The sequence below is a fragment of the Cibotium barometz genome, chromosome 56, assembly GCF_041138505.1.
Source record: "Cibotium barometz isolate CiBa-2024 chromosome 56, ASM4113850v1, whole genome shotgun sequence".
Lineage (NCBI taxonomy): Eukaryota > Viridiplantae > Streptophyta > Polypodiopsida > Cyatheales > Cibotiaceae > Cibotium > Cibotium barometz.
Genome location: NC_141101.1, coordinates 17,374,642 through 17,396,060, shown reverse-complemented (window position 1 = coordinate 17,396,060; position 21,419 = coordinate 17,374,642). Strand labels below are relative to the sequence as shown.

The 21,419-nt window shown below is 43.8% G+C and overlaps 1 protein-coding gene across 1 annotated transcript; it reads right to left on the bottom strand.

Moving 5' to 3' along the window:
- Nucleotides 1-4,324: 4,324 nt before the first annotated feature.
- LOC147606966 (PRA1 family protein H-like) lies at nt 4,325-20,587 on the bottom strand. Its single transcript, XM_086791442.1, has 4 exons — nt 20,022-20,587; nt 5,720-5,856; nt 4,830-4,901; nt 4,325-4,715 (listed from the first exon to the last, which is right to left on the bottom strand). The coding sequence occupies exons 1-4, from the start codon at nt 20,549-20,551 to the stop codon at nt 4,639-4,641; spliced, it is 816 nt and encodes a 271-aa protein (XP_086647568.1). The 5' UTR covers nt 20,552-20,587; the 3' UTR covers nt 4,325-4,638.
- Nucleotides 20,588-21,419: the final 832 nt, after the last annotated feature.

Here is a 21,419-nt window from a genome sequence, read left to right as displayed (position 1 = left end):
CATAACCGGCGGTGTACAAAGCACACTTGCCTTTGCATAGCACTATCTACCACTTAAGTCTCACTTGGACTAGTCTTTACTCACCTATTTTAGTACTCATTAAAACTTTAATCAGCCTTGTACTTGTATGCTCACGTGTGAAATTATCATTGCTGGTTTTTCTTTTCTTTTCTTTTCTTTTTTTCAATAAAAGACTTTACTTGTATCCATTGTTTTTTTGTTGCAGCTCTTGCTACTACCGCGCTCGAGGACGTGCGCAAAATAGGAAGGGGGGAGTGTTGCATGACGAATGAAGATCAATACAAGGATGCAACAAAAAAGACACTTAGGGCTCTTGAAAAGAGTTCCAAGTTGTAGATGAATGTGGGAGAGGGCTTGACAATAATCCCACATGGGAACTTTTGGGAGTTCTAGAGTTTTTGTATAAAAGGTGCCCCATTTGAGAGCTAGGGGACTCTTTGGTCATTTGGTTGAGAGGCTCATAGAGAGAGCTTGCTCCATAGCTCCTTCTCATGTGCTCTCCCAAGGCTCTCCATCTCCATTCTTGCTTCAATCTTGTACTCTCTATTCTCTACATTTTCAATGATATGAGGTTATGGTCTACACACTTGCTAATCTAGATTTCTTAATGATGTTTTGATGCTAAAAATCTGATTTGTGAATGGTAGAGTGCATGTGATGAAGCTTGTGCATGAAATGATGTGTAGTTGAGGCTTGTGTGATAGCTCTTTGCATGTTAGATTCTTTGCATAAGTTGCATTTTTGTGCTTAAGTGTAGCCTAATCTTGATGCGTTGATTATGTTAGATTGAGAAGGGATTAATGATTGATTGCTTGATTGTTGAAGAAGGATTGAGTAGGACTAGAAGTCATTAGTATATGGTTAACTAATCTTCTCCCATTCGGGATAGCCTCTATGCGCTAACCGGGTTGCATTCACGGATTGACAAAGTGTGTGGGTTGGAGTGTAGCCTCCGCTATGCTATGATGTCCCAAACAACCTACAATGTAATTGTACACATTAGGCACTCTTGACAAGGTTGAGAGTCATGATGATGTAGTAAAATTACACACTGGACCAATTCCCTAAAAATGAAGATACAGCTAAAAAACTCAATGTTTTCTGTCAGAACAAATCTCAAGGTATGGCTAGATTTTCCAGTAAATTTTCCCAGTATGTAATCAACAGTGAAGTTACACACTGGACCAATTTCCTGAAAAATGAAGAAGCAGCTAAGAACCCTAATGTTTTCTCTCAAATCAAAACTCAAGGTACGGGTAGATTTTAGAGTGGATAAGAATGTTGGATAAAAAAGAGTGTTAGTTAGCTCTGACGCTAGTTACAATATCATGTCCTGGGGAAACTTGGATATCATTGGGCCAACCAACAATCATCCCTAGAGATTTTGTTGTGCTAAATGAAAATAGAGAATCTATTGAAATCTAGGACCATTTTAGGCAAACTATATTCACAATAAGTGAAATCATGGAATGCAAGTTCTATGTGACTATTCCAAAAACACTTAAGAATAAAATCATTCTTCGTAGCATCTAGATAGGTGACACGTGTTCAATTGAACAATCCATGCAAAGTACCACCTTGGACACTCCTAAAGGCATTTTCACAATACTCTTGCAAGAGAAGGAGCTTGAAAGAATTGAAAACCCCAACATATCAGCCTTACCTAAAGCTTCCCTTTTAAAAAAAGTAAAGTCTCACCACTAACTTTAATTACAAGAAGCCACCAAAGTGAAGGCCAAAGCAAAAGTAAGAAAACCATAAAAACCCTCTACATAAACAATGAAGCCACAAGAATCTGCTTGCACTCCAAACAACAAGGATATACAATGCATAACCTCATTGACTGCACATCAATCCTTGAAGCACTTTCATTTAAAGCTTCAACACCCTCACTTACAGCAAAGTCATTCAAGGGAGACACAAGTCAAATGTTCATTAAACCCCTTTGGAAGTCACCGCGCTTTGCAACAAACATAAGAACCTGCTCTCTCAAAGAAGAGGGTGGACACAAGAGAACATGTTGCTCGCAAGGTGAAAAAACTTACCAATAAGGAAGCCACAAGAACTGTCTCCCTCACACGATAGAAGGCCACAAGAACCTCCCACACAAATAGGAGCAAAGCTCCTAAACCATAAACAGAAAACCACATGAATGAGTGAGCTATTAAGCTTGTCATTCTTCATTTCAACTGGCTAACTATTGTAGCACCTAGTTCATGAGTGGAAACACATATCTACACCCATCGGCGGAATCACAGCCTCACTATCGACATCCTTCCATGTATATCTCTAGATAGAGAACTATGGTGGTGGGTGAAAACTTGATCCATGGTACGACCCATCGCTTGGATTTCCTTCAAAGATACAAACCCCGCAAATTGTCTTCTAACACCATTAAGCTATACCTAATTACAACAACCCAACACCCTCAAGTTCACCTTCAACCTTGCAAGTCGACTACAAGTCAACTCAATTCTTGGATGCCTCTCCAGTGGTTTCAATTGCATCAACAATACATCAAGAATCTTATGGACTCAATTTATGTCTTTCATTGCACATCTACTTGTAAGAGCACTTATATGAGCTTTAAAAGATAGAACAAATGGAAAGAAAATGCAAGAACAAGTCATCCTCATTTGACAACAATCTTGCAAACAAGAAAAGCATCAACCAAGAAGCTAACATCTTACAAGTTACTTCAATAAGAAGCTAAAGATTCCTAAGCTTGTTCCAATGATTAATTTTGCGTGGCTCCAAACCCCAAATCTCCTCCTCCATTACGTACAAGCTGTAGAATTCCACTAACCTCACAATAAACATTTTAACCTTACTTGTGATTGCTAACCAAACAAAAGTACAAAAAACTAAACAAAATCATAAAAAACCTCTCAATAATATACGTAAATTGCAATCATTTACAAACACCCCACCTCATTTAGGTACTTTTGTCTATCATAACTCTCTTACTAAGAAACATTCCCCTTCCTTTCAAGAAACTAAAACCATTGAATATTCGCTCATAGTATCTTCAACCACGACAACCGACTTCTATGTTCTCCACACATCTTCTCCACGATCACGATGACAAAAATGTTAAACCATTTTTGAATTAGCAAATACATCCACTAATATTTTACGTCAAACAACAAAGCCAAACACACCAAAAGAATGTACAATCAAGCTATGAAGCAACGATGTTTATATCTATAATTTAGGTGACCGCCTTTTGCAATGGTCCAATGGAATACTTACGGTGATTCTCACTCCAAGAGCGTGTGACAACAAACTAGAATGAATTCGTTGTGAATGTACTTTACGCATGTATTTGAGAACAAGCATTATATAAGCAATAGGTCACTTACGAGCCATGTACGTGGTGAACTCTTATGACCTTGTATGTAAGTCAATTTCTCTTATAATACTTCTCATAATGCAATATACTCTCCCACTGTGCAATCGAGACTTGGTCTTGCTAACCCTCTTGCTATTCTTCTTAATCACATGATGCTAGATAGCTTGTGTGAGGAGTGTGTAGTGAGACAAAAGACGAGGACCAATAGTACAATAAAACGGTGTGACAACATTTGCACCAGAAAACTGGACGTCCTAGACCACAAACATCCAAACAAAGACCATCAAAATTAGAAGACAACGTGCATGCCACACCTTCGAAAGTTCCGAATGTAAAAATTGCAGCACCATGCACACACTTCATGACTACTATTGGTATTAATCAGATACGATTTTGGCCCACAAGAATACCGCTGATTCACCTCCACCCACCAAGAAATTATCTCAAGACATCTCAAAGACCTGCAGCATCTGCAGACCCAAGAATTATGGAGCCACATCCACTATTTGGGGTTCAAAAGAGTCACCACAAATCCACAATTAGCCAGGGCATCTACAGCTGTGGACATGTTTTAAGGATATAGTCCAAGGATATATGGAGGGTTCATTACCTCCTCTGATATTCTTTTCTAGCTTCGTAGTAAAAGCCCATTCCTTTGACAAAGAGTGCGCTTGCTAAGGTTCTGTGGCCCTGCTTCTTCAACAGAATGAGCTTAGCACCTTGGAAGAGAAGCATTTAACCATGAGTCACATTAGTGCTTCAAATTGCTATTCTAGCATCTGCTATTTGCAATTCTTCACTGCAATAGCATTCAGGGCATGTGGCATTTTGGCCTTCACATTGTATTTCTTGGATTTCAATGACTATTTTGGCCTTCAGTGCACGTGTGCACAGACATACATAATCACAGACCAAGCAACAACTATAAATACATTTAGGAGAACTGAGAGCTGACAAAATTCTGTCACTTGACATAGCAACTAAAAATGACACAAGGAGAGCCAGGAGAGAACTAACACCAGCTCTCTCTCTCTGAGAGTCTATTGTCGCTAAAACACCAGGTAAGCTAGGTGGTTCTGCAAACTATCTAGCAGCTTCAGAAAATAAAAAAAGGACTTAACATCCAAATTGGAAGAGCCTTCGTTTCATTTTAATCATTGAATGATTGAAAATCCTTGCGGTAGCTTTTAATATACAGGGAAGCTTTACATCCGTGTTAAAACAAGGATCTCCCATCACATGGAAAAAAAAAGGAAGACAAAAGGCTACTGCTTTTGCCTTGACTTCAAAGGTCCTTTGGAAGAGGGTGTTATCTTCCGTAAAGAGCTGTGCACGACCACGACTGCATGTGGGGACAAAGAACATGTTAAAATGACTGAACTGACTAAGTAATTCTCCATTTGTGCCCGTGCCGCCAGGGGGGGGAGAGAGAGAGAGAGAGAGAGAGAGAACTGACCTGCAAAACTGGAAAAACCGGCCCAACATACGGCCAAAGCAACTTTGCAGTAGATCATGGTAATGGCAGTGACTGCAAAAATGAATGCCAAAACAGACTCTGCTTAGAACACATCTAAAAGAAGGTCCACAAATGTCAAAACCTGACTAAAGAATGACGTATGTATTGTCAATAATAATGTGTCACATATAAAGGCAACAAATCTATGCCAAGAAAAAGCCAAATGCCTGATGTAGAAGGGGCCACCCTTTGGAAGGAACTGGTGGTAATACATCAGATGTGAACTTGATGTTAAGGGGCTTTATGCATCGACCACAATCTTTTTAAGCCCCATATGGCTTCACAATATAGATCGAAGGAAGTAACTTTGCTCATAGCTAGGTAGTTGCAACCCAACAGCATTTGGTACTAAGAGTGGACCATGTGCACATGAATCCAAATGAATACACGAGAGAACTAACATGCAGGTGTAAAACAATACTTCAGATTATGGAAACCAAGGTTGTGTGTGTGTGTGTGTGCACATGCGTGTGTACAAGGCCAAAGAAATGGATTTATCCTGACGACTTTGGAGGATCAACACCTTGACTCCAGATCTTTCATCATATGCTCAGGCATTATTCCCATTTCTTGAAAAAACACGTGTATTTACAGGGTTTCTCTAAGCATAAGCGGGTGAATAGAGAGTCTGGAGGGCTGTGTCAGTGATTGAGTTGGCCAATATGAAGAGGAATGCCCATATGAGAGGCCCCAGGCATTAGTTTATGTTTAGAGGTGACCAAAAGGGGCTTCCACACCAGAGCACCAAATCAGAAACACAAACAACAAAATCCTGTGTATTGCCGCACTATGCTTTCAATAGAGTAGTTTTGGCAGGCATTATGACTCACCTATCTTGCCAAATAGAACGAAAGCTTGATGAAAGAAGCTATCCCTCTCAAGCTTGAAGTATTTGAAAAGCATCCTTAAGCCTTCCCACAAGGCTAAGACAAAGATTATTCCACACAACGCAACCGGCATTTTGTATCTGCAACATGTGAATCAATTTAAAATCAGTTTCTCACTTTGATTTCTTCAAGTCAAAAGCACAACAAAAAACACACTTCGACTTCTAGACAAACTTCACAAAAAAGCCAGCATGAGGAACGCAAAGAAGAATGGAACAGAAATTAAGATTCAATTAATGGATGCGTGAGTGTGAGAGGTTCCATAAGTATGAACCTTGAACCTTGCATTTCCACTAGTGTGAAACCTTGACCTAAATCCTGATCGAATCCCCAAAGGTTACCACCAGACCACAACAAACGATCACAGGAAGGCAGTAATCCCCATCGCTAGCTGCTCCCCTCACATCCACACAAAACCCGGGTGGGGAAGATACCTAAGAACCATGCCCACTATGCTATATATAGAGCTCCATCCAAGCCCCCCGATTCGCATGTGGGATTACTCCATGTCCTCAAGCATTCCACCGTAATGCATTGGTGTCAACCCAATTCTACCACCACCTCTCCAACAATGCACGTGAACTCCCCTTGCCACATGATCAACTCTTTGCAAGATTGTCAACTCAATAGTCCGCCAGGAGGAGTTCATTGACGTCATTATAGCAAACCAGAATCCTTGCACTACTATGTTCTCGCATGAACATCTCCCAGAGGTCCCTAGTCCTGCAAACCTTCACAAGCTCTTTGCAATGGATCCTCATCGCTATCAGCAGAGCCACCTCTCACCATCGCCTGGACTCCTGGAGGAAGATCTCAAGCAGCTCTACCAGGATCAAGCGCCTAGCGCTCTAATACCATGATCGAATCCCCAAAGGTTACCACCAGACCACAACAAACAATCACATGAAGGCAGCAATCCCCATTGCTAGCTGCTCCCCTCACGTCCACACAAAACCCGGGTTGGGAAGATACCTAAGAACCATGCCCACTATGCTATATATAGAGCTCCATCCAAGCCCCTCATTCGCATGTGGGATTAGTCCGTGTCCTCATGCATTCCACCATAATGTATTGGTGGCAACCCAATTCTCACAAATCCACCAAACTATATCAAACTTGGAGAATCCACATTTTCACACGAGGTACAGGCATCAATTTAAGTGTCATGTTTATTACATGGAACATACTATAATGGGAGGTGTAAGTTTGATGTCGGAATCTCCTTTCAAATATTGCCACACACAAAAAAAGTTACATCAAAGCAGAGGTTAGAAGTTAAAGAATTGGAGTCGGACTTACTTTGCTGGGCAGATCAAGCACATGCACTCGTCAACTATTGAGTTCCAAGATGTCAAAGCCCCTTTGCAGCAACTCCAGGTCATTGGCTTGTCAGAATATGCAGCGGAGATGAAGACAAAATCTGAGAACACGAGCAAGTGCACTGCAGAAAAATACAGCAATAGAGAAGGAGAGAGAGAGAGAGAGAGAGGCGTGTAACTCTGCTATATATACACAAGAAAATCCCGGGAACTGAATACAACATGTGTGGGGGCAAGGGGCCATTTTATATGGCCCCTATGATCCAGTCGGCCTGTAGCAAGGACAGCCGACAGCACCTGAAGGACACCCGACTTGCATAAATCCATAGTTACCGCGGAACGGGAACGTTCCGGGAATGTCGGATGCTGGAACAGCAGCGGGGACGGGAGCGGATCAGGAACGTCGGGGAACGCCACGTCATATGGCATGTCAGCATATGACATAAAATGACACAACTATATTATGCTCTAAAGACTAGATAACCTTAAGGCTTAGAGTATGCTAGTTTAGGCTTACTTTAATGAATCTCCAAATTCCAATGTTCATTGCATCAAAATGTAGAGCCTTGTTTAAACTTTACCTGCTCAAGTGCCGGCCCAAGTGGCAAGAGGGTAGTGTGGGTAGTTAGTAGCGTGGCTTGTCACTGTGGGGCAGCCAACTTGCCAAGAGAAGGGGCCAAGGCCCAAGAGGAGGGGCCAAGAGGAGGTAGGAAGAGTGTGGGGCAGCCAAGCCTCAAGGTGGAACAAAGAGTGTGGGGCAGCCAAGAGGAAGGGTGGAGTAGTAGGTGGAATGGAGAGAAAAAATAGGGAAAAAATATGGAGAGTGGGGGGGGGGGGGGGGGGGGGATGAGAAAACACCTAAATCGGGCGGGCACACCCACAACAGAGGCCCTAGTGTAAATATACAGATTGTGCAACATCCACCTCCTTCTGCAAGGAATCAACTGCCACCTGCCTGGCTTTCCAATAAGTCCCGTGGAAAGAGCTGTCTCAACTACAGGAATTTCTTTGTCCCGAATGCTACGTGACATCAAAGTATAGGTTACCTGTAAAGTTTCCTCTGACTAATAAACACAAGAACTACCAACATCAATACTGGAAAGTTCCTGCCAACTGCTGCCATCAACTGGCAAGCCATCCACCATCTGGTCCGGGAAAGCCTGCACCTACAGCGTATCCACAGTTACGTGGCCATTACCAAACTACCACTCATCACAAAACTGAGGACCTGGGAGAGAGAGTGCTGAAAGTTTGTAAACTCCATTCTCCACTCCGCCTTTCCAAACTACCTGGCATGTTGCCTTGTCCCGGAGAGCAACAAAATGCTCATCAAACTCCACCCGTACGCCAGTCTCACAAACGTGATGCACTGACAACAAATGAAAACCAAGTGATGGAACATACAACACCTGGGAGGAATGCTTCCCCCCTCTGCCATTGGGAACTATTGTAACATGCAGCAGAAGCATTCATATTGGAGGATCCTGTCACACAAATGCTCACACCGTCTTCTGTATCCTGAGTTTCGCGAGTTTAGCAATCCACTTTAAGACTTCAAAATTTAGAGAGAGATGAGAACCGTACACCGTATGGGGTCCCAAATTACCCATTGAAGGCCCCCCTATCCCGTTACCGAGATAGTCTTTGCTTTATTATCTTTAAAGAGACTGACGGTGTGACTGACGATAAGCCAAACGCAAGACCTCTGAAGACCAAGTGTTGGGCTGAACTCTACACTACTATAGAAGCACCAAAGATGTCCAATCTCAAGCCTATGCACTCTTCCCAATGGAATGAGGGAGGGATGCAAAGCTAGGGTTGAGAGAGCGGCTGTTTGGGACTGTTCTACACTGAGTATGAATGTTGTAAATGAATGTGAATGCTGCGTTTTACCTTCACCAAGAGGCTGGAGCAAAACGATGAATGAATGAATGCTGAAAACTGTATGGATGCAGAAAACGCAAGGTGGACTTAAGGCTGAATGCTGAACTGCTGCATTTTACTGATGCAAGATGGCTGAATGCTCATGCGTTGAGGCGCCTACTGCTGCAGGAGGAAAACGCTGAGATGAGGAGGCTGAAAACTGCAATTGCTTTGCTCCTTGTGCTGAAGATCCTAAGCGCCTAAATGCTCCTTGGCTGAATATGAATGAATGAGAAAGTGATTATGCAAAGGCTCTATTTATATGGGCTGAATGAGCCAGTCGGCTGACTAGTGAGCTGGCTGACTACTCATGTCCAATGAATAATGCATAAATGTGTATAAAATGTTGAAAATGCTGAGAAAATTACCCAAAAAAATCCTAGTAAATATCTTGATAAATACTGGATGATATCTGGGGTTCTTGCAATGGTCTAGATGCTATGCATGAATGATGTGCAATATGCAGGATGCTTTCTGATGCAAACCCTAAAGGTTTCTACGGACTGTATATGCATGAATGCGTCTCTTTAAGTGGGTTAAGGGACTTAGACTGACTGACTGACTTGCTATGGCTGATAATGACCTACGTAGCTCGTGCCTGACTTATCGTGGATTGAGGATTACAATGGGGTCATGGCGTACGAGAAATATCATCCTAAATGGAACTAATACTGTACAATGTTGCACTAATGATGATGAGCCAGCTTGTCACCATGCACTACAGTGCAGAGCGCATGTGACATTCCAGCCTACTTGGCTTGGCGGCAGGTTCATGGCTTCCAAGTAGTCCGCCAACAGCTGGGGATACTCTTGAAAGAACTCCTCGTCTAGCCATACGACTTCGTGGGTACCTCGATCTCAAAACTTCGTATAGAACTAATGTATCCGTCGATCGGAACCATGCTTCCAACGATGAAGAAGGATCTGCTCAAGCTCGATGACTTCTGCTTCGTCTACCACGTTTGGCTGCTGTTCATCTGAAACATCAAACACTTCTGGTCCAATTTCTATTTGGCCGTCTGTCTGTAGATGGAATACACTAGACAAATGCAACTTAGTTCCGAAGTTTTCAAATAATGCCCTCCAAAAATGTGAGGTAAACTTGGAATCTCTATCTGATGTAATGGTGCTAGGCAAACCACAAATTGGGTACCAATGCTTGAGAAACAGACGAGCTACGTTCTCGGCTGTGGCGGTATGCTTGCATGGGATGAGCATGTAGAATTTACTAAAGCGATCCACAATGGTGAAACACTGAGTGTTACGGGATCCGATGGATGCTGATAGAGGCCCTACAAAGTCCATAGATATATCGATGAAAGGTCCGTCGGGAATAGACAAAGGTTGAAGTAAACCAGCCTTCTTTGTATGTGGAACCTTTACTTTTCGACAAATCTTACAAGTTTGAACATGTGAATAGACATCACGCCTCATCTTTGGCCAATAAAAGGACCGTTCTAATTTCTCGAGGATTATGTTGATACTAAGGAGTCATGGGCATCATGGAGAAGAGCTGATCGCTTTTCTCGAATGACACAGAGGCGGTTCTTGAAGAACAACCAACTGTTCTGTACTGAATAATGACCTGGCTCAGAATTGAAGGCCAAACTGTACTGAGTACCAAACTCAGGGGAGTCCACATATTGGTCTTTCATGCTATCTAAATCCTTCCCCGTGATTTCGAGAATGGTAGATTCATGGACCGCCTGGATGCTGGCCTTTCGACTAAGAGCATGTGCTACTGGGTTATGCTTACCAGGGATGTATTCAATCATTCCTCCAAACTGTTGGAAGAGTTGACTCCACCTGGCTTGCCGATCACTCCACTGGGCACTTGGCATAGTTTGAAGCCACTTAAATGCTTGGTGGTCTGTTTTTACTGTGAAAACCTGTCCATAAAGAAAAGGCTTTCAATGTTTGAGCACTGTGATCAAACCCAAAAGCTCTTTGTCATATACCGAATAATTCTTTTCGACGACATCCAACTTTCTACTGTAGTATGCCATGAGTCTATTGTCCTGCTGGAAAAGTGCGCCTATGGCTACATTGCTTGCATCGATAATGACCTCATAAGGTTCATCCCAAGATGCTAACTTTAATACATGCGCTTCTGAGGCAGCTTTCTGGAGTGCACGGAATGCATGAAGTGCCTTGCTTGTAACTGAGACTTTCTGTTTGCGAGTCTTCACCCCCTTGAGTAAGTCGGTAAGAGGTGCTGCAAGGCTGGAAAACTGATGGACATGGGTACTGTAGGCCTGACAAAGACCTACGAATGAGCGGATTTCTTGGGCGGTCTTAGGAATGTCCCAATCTAAGATTTCCTGAACCTTTGATGGATCCAGTCTAATCCCATTTGAACCGATGATATAGCCCAAATACTGAACTTCCTTCACACATCAGGTTTCAAAACTTTCTCCACATCTTTCTCGTGCTACTCCGCAGTGGCTGAGAAGACTAGTATACCATCAAAGAATATGAAAACACACTTCCCAATGTGGACTGCGAAAATCCTAGACATCATCTTATTGAAGGTTACGGGTGCATTTGTAAGCCCAAAAGGCATGACTACGAACTCATAGTGACCACACTCTGTCCGAAAAGCTGTTTTTGGAATGTCAGCTTCGAAAATGCAGACCTGATGGTAACCACTCTTGAGGTCGATCTTAGTGAAAAATTTAGCACCATCTAAACGCTCCAAAATGTACTCTATTCTTGGCATAGGAAACTTATTCTTGATGGTGAGTTTGTTTAATGCCATGTAGTCTACACAAAGGCGTGCAGACTTGTCCTTCTTTTGGACAAATAGAATGGGTGCAGCAAATGGTGAGGAAGAAGGCCGAATGAATCCGGCTCGGAGGAGCTCAGATAACTGTTTTTCTAACTCGCCCTCTAAAGTCTTGGAAAGACGATAGAGAAACCTGCTAGGAGGATCTGATCGAGGGACCAAATCAATATGATGGTCCTCATGGCGAGAGGGTGGGAGACTGGGTGGGAGACCGTCCCTGAGCATTATGTCCTGATGTCTAGACAAGAGGTCTGCTAACTGAGGGACTGAGGATGAGATGGATGCTACCGATGAGATAGAGGTTGTTTGAGCACAAACATAAAGTAGTGCTCCTTCTGCTCCCTTGCAGATAGCTCGTCAGGATTGGAGATGCGAAATCGATGGAATACCAAGAATGCTTCTATCCCCACGAATCATGACAAGGTCAAGAAAACCTCTACAGATAGTAAAAGTGTCCTGCCTCCAATCGGGAATAGGCTCATACTAACGGAACCACTGAATTCCTAAGATCATGTCACACCCCAACAAAGGCGAGACAATGAAATCTGTGCAGTGGATTGTTGCTGTTGGGGTTTGGTATAGGACTGGGATGACTACTTGGGCTTGCCTCCGTTCATCTTCATTTCTTCATTCTGAGTGAGAGTCAGAGCGCGGTCATATGTACTGGGTTCAAAGTCACGAACTGTGAACCGAATGTTAGGATCCAATGCACGAATGAATTGCTCCATCTTGGCCTACGCAGATAGCTCTAACTGCTGTGCTAAAGTGATAACCTTTCCGAAAAACTGAAGCACTGGGGATCCGTTCTGTCTGAGTCCATAGAACTCATCTGCCAAACTGGTCATGTACTGGGGAGAGAGGAATCTGGTCTTCAGGTCATGGACAAAGGTATCCCAGCCAAAAGCTGTGACACCTGTGGTCTGCTCTGTATAAAGATTAGACCAATGCTGCCACCAAGTGACTGCCTCACCGGTAAGATGAGGAGCCGCTACGTGGACTCTATCCTGAGGATCTGTGATCCTAGCCAATGAAAAATGAGCAGTAAATTGATGAATAAACTGATTAACTACTAAATGATCACACTTACCATCATACTTACTGAAATTTGGTTGACTGCGAATGATGGTAGTTGATGATTCGGACTGTTGGCTGGTGGCACATGAGGCGGGGGATGCTGAAGAGAGGTGCTGGTATCTAAGATGAATGGCCTCCTTTTCCCTTTGGTGCTCGAGTAACATACGTTCTCGATCGAGCTCTCGGTGGTGCTCCCGAGTGGCGAGTTCAGCCTGACGCCGATCTTCGTCGATCTTCCTCATAGTCCCGTCTTTCTACTTTTTCTTGTTGCTTTCTAGCTTTTGCTTTTGCTTTTTCTTCTCTCCTTCGGGCCTCGTCTTCTCTCCTTTGTTGTTCCATCTGAAAGAAGAGAAAGATGTAGTCGGAGGCTGCTGGAGGCGGAGGAGGACGTACTGATGCTGCCTCCAAGAGTTGGAGACGCTCCATGAGCAGCTAGTTCTGAGCTCTGAGAAGAGCTATGGTGACTGCTCTAGTCGGAAGAGCAAGGTCTCCTTCGGGGGAGACTTCTTCCGGCTGATGGGTACTCTCCTATGTAGACATGATGCTGAAGTCGGTGGTCGTGCCGGAACACAATCTAACCATCCAAGGATGCCCTCACGCTAGGATACGGTGTGTGCGGACAAGCTGAATCTGATACCAATGTAACATGCAGTGGAAGTATTCGTATTGGAGGATCCTATCACACAAATGCTCACACCATCTTCTATATCCTGAGCTTCGCGTGTTCAGCCATCTGCTTTAAGACTTCAAACTTTAGAGAGAGATGAGAGAGAGAGAGATGAGAACTGTACACCATATGGGGTCCCGAATTACCCACTAAAGGTCCCCTATCCCGTTATCGATAGTATTTGCTTTATTATCTTTAAAGAGATTGGCGGTGTGACTGACGATAAGCCAAACGCAAGACCTCTGAAGACCAAGTGTTGGGCTGGACTGTACACTACTGTAGAAGCACCAAAGATGTCCAATCTCGAGCCTATGCACTCTTCCCAATGGAATGAGGGAGGGATGTAAAGCTAGGGCTGAGCGAGGGGCTGTTTGGGACTGTTCTACACTGAGTATGAATGTTGTAAATGAATGTGAATGCTGCGTTTTACCTTTCACCAAGAGGCTAGAGCAAAACGATGAATGAATGAATGCTGAAAACTGTATGGATGCAGAAAACGCAAGGTAGACTGAAGGCTGAATGCTGAACTGTTGCGTTTTACTGATGCAAGATGGCTGAATGCTCATGCGTTGAGGCGCCTACTGCTGTAGGAGGAAAAGGCTGAGATGAGGAGGCTGAAAACTGCAATTGCTTTGCTCCTTGTGCTGAAGATGCTAAGCACCTGAATGCTCCTTGGCTGAATATGAATGAATGAGAAAGCAATTATGCAAAGGCTCTATTTATATGGGCTGAATGAGCCAGTCGGCTGGCTACTAAGCTGGCCTGGCCGACTGCTCATGTCCAATGAATAATGCATAAATGTGTATAAAATGCTGAAAATGTTGAAAAAAATACCAGAAAAAATCCTAGTAAATATCCTGATAAATACTGGGTGATATCTGGGGTTCCTGCAATGGTCTAGATGCTATGCATGAATGATGTGCAATCTTAGACTGACTGACCTCGAAATCAAAGGGTGGTCGTGCATAAAACATATACAAGAGGCTATGTACAAAAGCAAAAAATAATCACATGCCATATACCTCTGGCCAGCGTCATATGCTTGATATGATTGATTACCTGCGGTGTGCAGTTGAGGAAAATGAAAGAAAGGACCCTGGCATTGACATGATCCCATAATTGTGCATGTGCCTCGCGTTCCTTCCGAATCGAGGGCAACTCCCCTTCCTCTAACTACAGCCGTGGAACCCCAACAACAATGAAATCAGCAAGGTCATACGACTCCAAAACAGATTCCATCATTACCTTCCATATGCCGTAGTTGTTCCCGTCCAACTGACGGTCCACTGGGAACGTGGGGAGTGTCGAGATCTTCACATGCTTCTCAACCATCTCAAGTAAATCTACCATTCCAGGGGTGTAACTGAAAAAGAGTGGGTGGGTGGAAAAAAAAAAGAACTTAAACCTGCAAGTGGCTGTCCAGCAAATCAACCCGCCTTCCTCTTGCTTCTCCTCTTACCGAACAGTCCAAAACAGTCCACCAATCAGCAACACAACAGCCCCCCTCTTGCTCAAACAGTTCCCAAGATCTATCAGGAGCCTAAAGCTCTAATACCATGTCAGAATCTGCAGCGAAGATGAAGACAAAATCTGAGAACACGAGCAAGTGCACTGCAGAAAAATACAGCAATAGAGAAGGAGAGAGAGAGAGGCGTGTAACTCTGCTATATATACAAAAGAAAATCCCACGAACTGAATACATGTGTGGGGGTAAGGGGCCATTTTATATGGCCCCTATGATCCAGTCGGCCTATAGCAAGGACAACCAATAGCACCTGAAGGACACCCGACTTGCATAAATCCCAGTCGGCCACCACACGTGTGAAGTCGGCCAGCTAGAGAGAGAGACAGGGAGCAGCAGGACCAGTCGGCTATTACCTGGATCAATCCCAGAACCACAGGACAGCCTCCCTAGGCCCTCCAGGCCTCGCCAACAGCATGCCCAGCCCTTCATGGGCTGTTGGGCTTGGCCATGGGGGCTCTTTGGCCCCTAGGGTGGCCCTAAAGGCTTCCCTATAAGTACGCAAGGCCAATGAGCCCAAATGGGGTGGCCCACAGTGCTGCCCCCTTGCCTACTGGCCCACATACCCAAATAGGTATGCCACACGAGTCACGACATCTAATCCTACGACCAGTGTCCCAGGCAGAGCCCGGTACACCTTTACATCATTCCAGAGGGTGACTCACTATCCGGACTGGCAATGCTCCATGTGCGGAACCTATACACCTGACCCTGGATGCGTAGAGTGGAACCCTAGCTGACTCGACTGGGATTGGGGCTCACAAGGTACCAGTTACCACTCTAGGTCCGGTCCTGCACCTGCTGTATAGATATGTCCACGTGGCATCCAAGTAGGGGATGCACGTGACAATCACTTGGCCATAACATCAGCAACAATAGCAAATCGTCATCCATGAGTAGCTACAACATGACACATCATCATCAGCTTTGGTGCTTTCCAAACATACGGTAACTGTTACATGCACGTCCATGCCATGGCTTAATCTTCAGCATGAACAGTATAATCCCTATTTAATTATCAGTTAAAGTCAGCATTTAAGTCATCAGTAGCAACATAAGCATCATCAACAATAGCAACATTATCTGGAGCATCATCAGCATCATTATCTTCATCATCAAATCATGGGAAGGCATAAGGGCCTGTCGGCTAGCAACAGGTCCTTGTGTGGCAAGCAGCTAGGAGCTATACAGTAGGCAGCAGGCGTGGGCAGAACCATAAGATAAAGCATAGCATTTAACAGTATTTTTTCAAGGTTTTGTCCATGCAACAGGTCGACAGCAACATGCTTCTGGCCGACTGCATCCCAAGCATATATAAAAGCATAAAATCTTTCATTCAGTTCAGTCATCATCCAATCATTCTCCTAAGTTAGTAAAGCATATGTAGGGCCAAAGGTCAACCCCTTTGGGGCTGACCAAGGGCCCAAGCCATGTACATCTATCAGTAACCTTTTTGTACAATATTAAATACAGAAAACCTGACACCAATCCCTCTTCTTTTCTCTCCTCTGTCTTAATTATGTTGAAATCAACATCTTGTTCTTAATCAAGCTTACGGTTGTGGATCAATATAGCAAGGCTTCCGCGCATGCAACATTGGTATCAAAGCATTCAGGCTCAGTCCACTAAGCATAGTCCCAAGGAAAGTGCACAGTTCCAGCAGAAGAATGCAACAGGGTGGCAGATGGGGTGGTCTGCAACAACAGGCAAAGCCATAGGAAGCATTCCCTAAGGGTATGTACGGATAACCAGTACATCATTAAGCTCTCAGATCAGTTCCAAAGGCCTAACAACAAGGATGATCAGTTTACGACAGGTGACCCACCGCTGTGTTAAGGGTAAGGGAAAAGCAAGCATGGAGACAACAATGGAATAGATGCTTAATTCTTCAGCAAGACTTGGACGTGGAGATCAAGAGTGAAGGTGTTCAAACAAAAATATCAGTTAAGGTCAAAGTCAGTTAAAGTAGCAGTTCAAAGTCAATAGTGTCCACCCTATCATCAAGTTTAGCAGAAGGGAATGTCACGTGCACGCCCATGCCATGGCTTAATCTTCAGCATAAACAGCATAATCTCTAATTAATTATCAATTAAAATCAGCATTTAAGTCGTCATTAGTAGCAGCATAAGCATATCAGCAACATCACCATGGGAAGGCACAAGGGCTTGTCGGGGCAGCCAATACCTTGTCCGCTAGTAGCAAGTCCTTGTGTGGCAAGCAGCTAGGAGCTATACATTAGGCGGCAGATGTGGGCAAAACCATAAGATAAAGCACAGCATTTAACAGTGTTTTTTCAGGGTTTTGTCCATGCAACAGGCTGACAACAGCATGCTATTAGCCGACTGCATCCCACACATATATAAAAGCATATGCCATAAAGTCATTCATTCAATTCATTCATCATCCAATCATTCTCATAAGTCAGTAAAGCATATGTAGGGCCACAGGTCAACCCCTTTGGGGCTGACCAAGGGGCATATGTAGGGCCAGAGGTCTAACCCTTTGGGGGTGACCAAGGGCCCAAGCCATGTACATCCATCGGTAACCTTTTTGTACAATATTAAATACAGAAAATCTCTCTCTTCGTCTCTCTCCTCTATCTTAATTATGTTTAAATCAGCATCTTGTTCTTAATCACGCTTACGGCCATGGATCGATACAACTAGGCTTCCGTGCATGCAACAGTAACCATCATCTGTTTAAGCACTCTCACTCATCAAAGTTTAAGGCTCTTTTTTAAAATGGAGACAGTTACCAAATTGAAGCTCTTGCATCCTCCAAAATTTGGGGCTTTTTCAATGTGGAGCTTCCTATATCAAATTGGGGCTACTACATCAACGAAGTTATGGGGTTTTACTTTTTTAGCTCTTAGTTTGTGAGATTTGAGGTCCTCCGCCTTGACTCCCGAGCCTAAAAAGACTTATCTATCCTTGCAAAAGTATCATCCTGGCACCATGGATTCTAACATGGTATTAGGGCCAAGTTAAGCGTGCTTCAAACAAGTTCACTTGTGTTAACCGCCATTGTCACTTCCTTCTCAGTGCTACCTTTTCGTTTTGTGCTGGATTTGTCCTTCAACATACTCGCCATCAGCATCAGGTTTTCACACATGGTAAAACTCGTGCAATTACAGTTCTTGCTTTTACAAGGATTTAGGACTTTTCAAACATTTAGGCCAAATTGAAGCCTGTGCATCTGCATAAACCTTTGGGGCTCTTCGAAAGTCAACCCTCTACATTAAAATTAAAGCTTCTACAACTTGGAAGATTTGGGGCTTTTCTCAAATATGGAGAAATTCTTGGAATTGGAGATCCTGCACCCCCAATGCAAAGAAGCCCTTATAATAAGGCTTAATAAAAGCCATGGCCTTTTAATTTGCAAGGTCATTTTGACAGCTCCAATTAAACCTCAACTCACTTCTAACAAGCAAGCCATCTGATTAAACCCTAAATCTGGTAGATTGCTTGTAGCTCCTCTTGTATACATAAACTCGATTCACCTCCCAGCCTTGACCCAAACTCACGTGTGCATATCTATCGGGCACTCCATTTTCTGGTTGAGGACCTTGCTGACCAGGCTGACCATTTATTTGTGAGGATTATCACATGAAACAGGAATGGGAACTGTTGATGTCTGCGTAACAGAATAGACTGAAACTATGGGATGTAAACAGCTAAAATGAAAAGTAAAATTGGAAAAAAAATGAGAGAAATAGAGCAGAAATTGAGGTAGATCATAAATTGGATGAGAAGAAATATGGAGAAAATTGAAACATGTTCGGGAAAATTAGTGGGAGATGTCTCGAACGGAGATTAGAAAACAGCCAAAAAAAAAAGGGGTGACTGGGGAACAGCCATTTCCTGTTATTATGTTTGTGAGAAGAATAAGGTTATCAGAGCAAGTAATGCAACATGACTGATGCAAGTTTTCTGACTTGAAAGACAATACACACCACGAGAGGTACCACTCTGCCTAGCATTACAACATACCAACACAATAGAAGCTCAAAAGATCAGACCCAAGAGTGTACTCTTGGCCTAGTATCAATTTGCTGACTATCACCCACATCAACCCAGGTGAGACTTTCTTCACATATATTACTCCTCTATCAGAATGTCCTTGATGCCTTTTCTGATTGTGTTGTCTTAAGTGGCTCCCCCAACCCCTACACTCCTCGCCCTTTACAAAATGGCATCTCACCTTACAACCTTTTCTTGCACATGCATTCTTGCATTGCAAGAAAAAAACTCTCTTCAAAGTCTTCCTTATAGATAACCTTTTATCCCCTAAATCAAAAAAGTTGGCTATATTTTTTTTGGATCAATTCAAAAATCACTTGTTTTGGAGAATATGGTTGGTAACAAGACCACTACTGTAACCATTATGAGTTTACTGCAAGCCATACATATATTTGCCATGAGGCATCTAACACTAACACCTCATGGTACCAAGACTAAAGATGCATTCACCATTATGTGTCTAGTGCCAACCATAGTGCTGACCCTACATAAAACATATATCTATCATGAAGTGTTAGCACTAGCCATACACATATCCACCATTATGTGTCTAGTGCCAACGATACATAAATCCACCATGATGTGTCTCCATTAACCATACATGCATGTGTCCATACATGCCTCTACCACGATGCGTCCAATCCACCCATGATGTGTCTCACATGTAATGAATGCCATCATCATGACTTAGCAAGCTGTTTGTTGAGAAGTGTCGAGCGAGTAAATAATCTATCATAATGTGGCATACGTCTATAATGATGTGTCAAGTGCTGACCATGCATACATGACCACGACATGTCTAGGTTCTGGCCATGCACACATCTACCACGATGTGTCTCAGGTGTAGTAAGTTCCATGCCTTGGCGAAGGTAGTAGACATATGTTTGAAGAAAAAATGGGTAATAGCCATTAAACAGTGGGAGAAAGATTACTTACATGAAGCAAGAAAGGATCAATAGGAAAAGCCGAAGGTAGTTTCCCATATATCTCTTCATATTCTCCCCCATGCGCAGCTTCAATTGGGTGCCAGTGAGAGGCCAGCCATAGCTTTCTACCAGGCCATGTCCACAGTCCCAGAACTCCCCTGTCCACGGAACAGGCTGTCTGCACAAATCCTGCACAGTGAGGTTGCCAAAGGGGTTCACCGCAAACCCCAAAATGGATGACAGTACCCCGCCACTTGATGACCGGGAAGGGTCAATGGCGCACTTGTCAAGGACCTCCAGGTGCCCACTGTCCCTGAGCCAGGCCTCGAATGTAGCCGGTGGAATGCTGAGGGACAAGGGGTTTGCTACAAAGGCCATGAAACATGACCCTCCTTTCTGCGGAGCCTCTTTGCACTGATCTAGTCTTTCACCTTGCTTCGACTCCAGTAGATAACGCAATGCGAACGCCGTCTCCAAGCGGCCCGGTCCCCACACGTGCCAGTTCTCGCACAGGGCAAGGTTCCGCGCATCAAATACCATAGGCTCACACACGACCTTGTGAGTCAACCACGTTATATAATAATATGAATGCTTAGGTACCCTTATCCTCTTGATTGCTTGCACCAGCTATGTGTTGTCAAGGTTTATGATGTCAACTTGCAGGCACTGAAGGTAGCAGCAGATGAGTTGGCTATCTACCGCACCAAGAAGGCTCTCCTCAGTGTCGTTGACTCCAACCGTCCCCCCAACGAAGACCCTGAGGATCGACAACGCATGAGGGATGAGTGGGAGAAGAATCTGGAAATCAATATCAGCCACCTAGAGTCACAGATTCAGGAAGGCAACCAGTTTTTGGACGATCTCCAGTCGGAGATTGACAACCTCCCTGCTTCTAATGGCTACTGACTGGAAAGATCACTTGGCTATAACAGTTATAGAAGACGAAGTAACCAGCTACAAGACCAAGAAGGCTGTCCTGAAGGACACCGAGTTCTATCACACTCATCTGCTTGCAACAAAGCTCAATGAAGCGTTCAGAGATCACTACTTGACCAGAGACGAACGGGAAAAGAGCTTGGACATTGAGATCCACCACCTGGACCCGAATTATGGAAGGACATTGCTTCTTGGAGAGTGTGCAGGCCGAGTTGGCTACCCTCCCTATAGCCCCCATGAACTCTCACATGCTATTCACCCTGTTTTGTGGAAGCCCCTTGTATTCCCAGCTCCTGGCCACTTTCTCTTGTCTGCCCCTTGACTGGTTGTATCCTGGTAGGCTGTATCCTGGTTGGTTGTATCCTAGTCGTATAGATTCACCCCTGTCTGGTACTATGGTTTCTCCCTGAATGCTCTCCATGCTCCAGCTGATGTAATTTTTGTTCTATTCTAATTCAATTCACCGCGCTTA